This window comes from Nicotiana sylvestris, chromosome 6, assembly GCF_000393655.2.
Source record: "Nicotiana sylvestris chromosome 6, ASM39365v2, whole genome shotgun sequence".
Taxonomy (NCBI): Eukaryota; Viridiplantae; Streptophyta; class Magnoliopsida; order Solanales; family Solanaceae; genus Nicotiana; species Nicotiana sylvestris.
In genome coordinates this window covers 95,755,038-95,758,079 of record NC_091062.1, presented here as the reverse complement: position 1 = coordinate 95,758,079, position 3,042 = coordinate 95,755,038, and the positions used below count along the sequence as shown (strand labels likewise).

The 3,042-nt window shown below is 40.7% G+C and overlaps 1 protein-coding gene across 1 annotated transcript; it reads left to right on the top strand.

Moving 5' to 3' along the window:
* Positions 1-372: 372 nt before the first annotated feature.
* On the top strand, positions 373-1,888 carry LOC138870970 (uncharacterized). The gene is made up of 5 exons (XM_070148815.1): positions 373-563; positions 617-848; positions 965-1,243; positions 1,503-1,723; positions 1,834-1,888. The coding sequence occupies exons 1-5, from the start codon at positions 373-375 to the stop codon at positions 1,886-1,888; spliced, it is 978 nt and encodes a 325-aa protein (XP_070004916.1).
* The last annotated feature ends 1,154 nt before the right edge of the window (positions 1,889-3,042 follow it).

The following is a 3,042-nucleotide window of genomic DNA, read 5'->3' as shown; positions in this document are numbered from 1 at the left end:
GTGTGGTTAAGTCTGCTCATTTCTAAGAGATTTTGGCTGATGGCTGTCTCGTCGGGTACTTCTTCCTCTACTTCTGTGGATAATTCTGAACATGCCCCAACTAGTCATCTTCCTTTTCATCCAAATGATTATACGCACCCATGCCACCCTTTATATGTGCATCTTTCTGACCTCTTAGGGTCTTCTTTGGTCACTGAGCCTTTTGATGGCTCTTGTTTTGGAAGTTGGCGAAGATCCATTTTAGTGGTTTTATCCGTTAGGAACAATCTAGAATTTATTCATGGGACCTCTGAGAGACCTCCAGAAGGGTCTCCTCTTCTTCGCCAATGGTAGAGATGCAATGATTTGGTTGTTGCATGGCTGGCCAACTCTATGACCAAGGAAATTCATCGTATTGTTGTGTATTCTGAGTTTGCAAAGGACATTTGGAAGGAACTTGAGACCAGATATGGCCAAGCTGATGAAGCCAGGGTCTTTGAGTTAAAAAAGGAGGTGGCTCATATTACTCATGGTGCCCTTGATATTCCTTCCTACTTCAACGAACTCAAACAACTTTGGGATGAGTTAGCCTCTCTCTCTCTACCAATTTTGATGAAAAGTGCACCTGTGGATGCAGTCTTATGTCTGAGGAAAAACAAAAGGTCTATCAGTTTCTCATAGGGCTCAATGATACTTACGTTCAAGTCAGAAGTAACATCTTAATGATCAAGACCCTGCCTTCCATTGACACAGTCTACAGTATTCTTCTAAGTGATGAGAAACAGAGGCAACTGTCTACTGGCTCTCATTTCTCTTCAGAATCAGCTTCTTTTAATGCTGGGTCTTCTAAGCAGCCTTACACTCCTAGGGTGAGTTTTGAAAATCAAAGGACTGCAATCACTTGCAAATACTGTAAAAACCTGGGCATAGCATTGATAAGTGCTACAAACTCCATGGTTATCCGCAAAATTTCAAATTTTCTAAGACTACTGGTCCCAGGAAAGCTTCAACACACATTGCAACTGATTCTTCTACATCTCAGCCATGTGTATCTCATTCCAATGGTGGTGCTATCCCAGTTGGTTTCTCTGACTCTTCTTCTGCCTTTCCTGGCCTAACAAAGGACCAATGTTCTCAGTTGATCCAGCTCTTGCAACAAACACATGTCACTCTTGACTCTTCTCAATCACTCATGGATTCTGCACATTTTGCTGGTAGGATAGCTACCCATAGTTTTCTTCTTAAGCCTACTTTATTTTCACAAGTTAGTTTCTGATTGGATCATTGATTCTGGGGCATCTGACCATATGACATCTCTCAGTTCTCTCATCTTCAATATTCAACCTCTTACTATTCCTTGCCTTGTTTCTCTCCCAAATGGTTACAAAGTTAAAGTTGCCAATTCTGGCTCCTTAACTTTGTTTCCTAATTTCACTCTTAACAATGTCCTTTATGTTCCTAGTTTTAACTACAATCTCATTTCAGTTCATAAGTTGGTTGATTAGTTTGATGGCATTGCACAGTTTACTAAGGTTTTATACGTATTACACGGCCCTTCTCTAAAGAAACCTCTGGCTTTTGGTAAACTGGATAATGGGCTCTACAAGCTGCAAGTACCCATGTTTAGGCCTAATAACTATGTTTCCAATTCTGTTCTTTCTTCTGCATATACTGTTTCTGGTAGTTCTATTGTTTCCTCTTGTAATTCTGCACCTGCTGTTTCTAATAAAATGGATATTGTTTGGCATTTTAGACTTGGTCACATACATTTTCTAGAATGAAGGGCATTCCTATTCTTAGTCCTTGTCTATCCCCTAAACAATCATTTCCTTGTCCTGTTTGTCCTTTGCCTAGGCAAACTAGACCTCCTTTCCCTGATAGCACCATTCACTCTACTGCTCCTTTTTAATTGATTCATATTGACACTTGGGGTCCTTATCACTCTCCTACTTCCCATGGTGCCAAGTATTTCCTTACTATTGTGGATGATTATTCTAGAGCTACTTGGACTAATTTGATGGGTGCTAAGAGCAATGCTTTTGATCTTCTCAAAGTTTTTATTGTTATGGTTGAAACTCAATTCCATACTCAGGTTCAGAAAGTTAGAAGTGACAATTCTTTTAAATTGGGATCTAGTACTATTGGCTCTAAGTTCTTTCGGCCAAGGGTATCATTTATCAGACCACCTGTCTCCATACTCCACAACAAAATGGTGTTGTAAAGAGAAAGCATAGAAATTTACTTGAAACTGCTAGGGCTTTGCTATTCTAATCCAAACTTCCTATTTCTTTCTGGGGTGATTGCATCTTAATTGCGACTTATCTCATTAACAGATTCCCTTATCCCTTGTTACAACACAAAACACCATTTGAATTGTTTTATGGTTCACCTCCTTCTTATGGCCATCTTAGGACTTTTGGTTGTTTGTGCAATGCTACTCTTCCTAGAGTTCTTAGTGATAAGTTTGATCCCAGGTTTATTCCTTGCATCTTTCTGGGGTATCCCTTTTCTAAAAAGGTTTACAAATTGTATAATCTTGTCTCCAAGTCTTGCTTTGTTTCAAGAGATGTTCAGTTTCATGAACATATCTTCCCTTTCTCGTCTGGTTCTTCATCCTTTCCTTCTGTGTTTACTTTTTCTCCCTCTTTTCCTTCTGATTTCCCTTCGGTACCTTGTCCTGGTCCTTCTCCTTCTTCTTTATCTCCTTCCTCTTCCTCTGTCCCTTCTACCTCCTCTCCTCTGCCTTCTTCTGACTCCCAGGCCTCCTCTTCTACTGTTGTTGCTCCTGTCAGGAAGTCCTCCAGGACTCATAATCCTCCCTCTTATCTGAAGGATTATGTTTGTTCTCTTCCCTCATCTTCTCCTTCTTCCTCCCTCTAACCTTCCTCTTCCTCTCAACCTTTGGTTGAACCTGCCACTTATTCTCAGGCTGCTGGTATACCTGAGTGGCAGGAAGCCATGACCAAGGAGTTTGAAGTTTTGGAGGCTAATGGCACTTGGTCCATTATTGAGCTTCCTCCAGGCAAGAAACCCATTGGTTGCAAGTGGGTGTATAAGGTAAAA

Excerpts from the sequence above, each read along its gene's own strand:
- LOC138870970 (XM_070148815.1), top strand. The coding sequence starts at position 373 with ATGACCAAGGAAATTCATCGTATTGTTGTGTATTCTGAGTTTGCAAAG. Across the intron at positions 1,244-1,502 it reads AGCCTACTTTATTTTCACAA|TTTACTAAGGTTTTATACGT; the intron begins GTTAGTTTCTGA and ends GGCATTGCACAG. Across the intron at positions 1,724-1,833 it reads AATAAAATGGATATTGTTTG|GCAAACTAGACCTCCTTTCC; the intron begins GCATTTTAGACT and ends TCCTTTGCCTAG.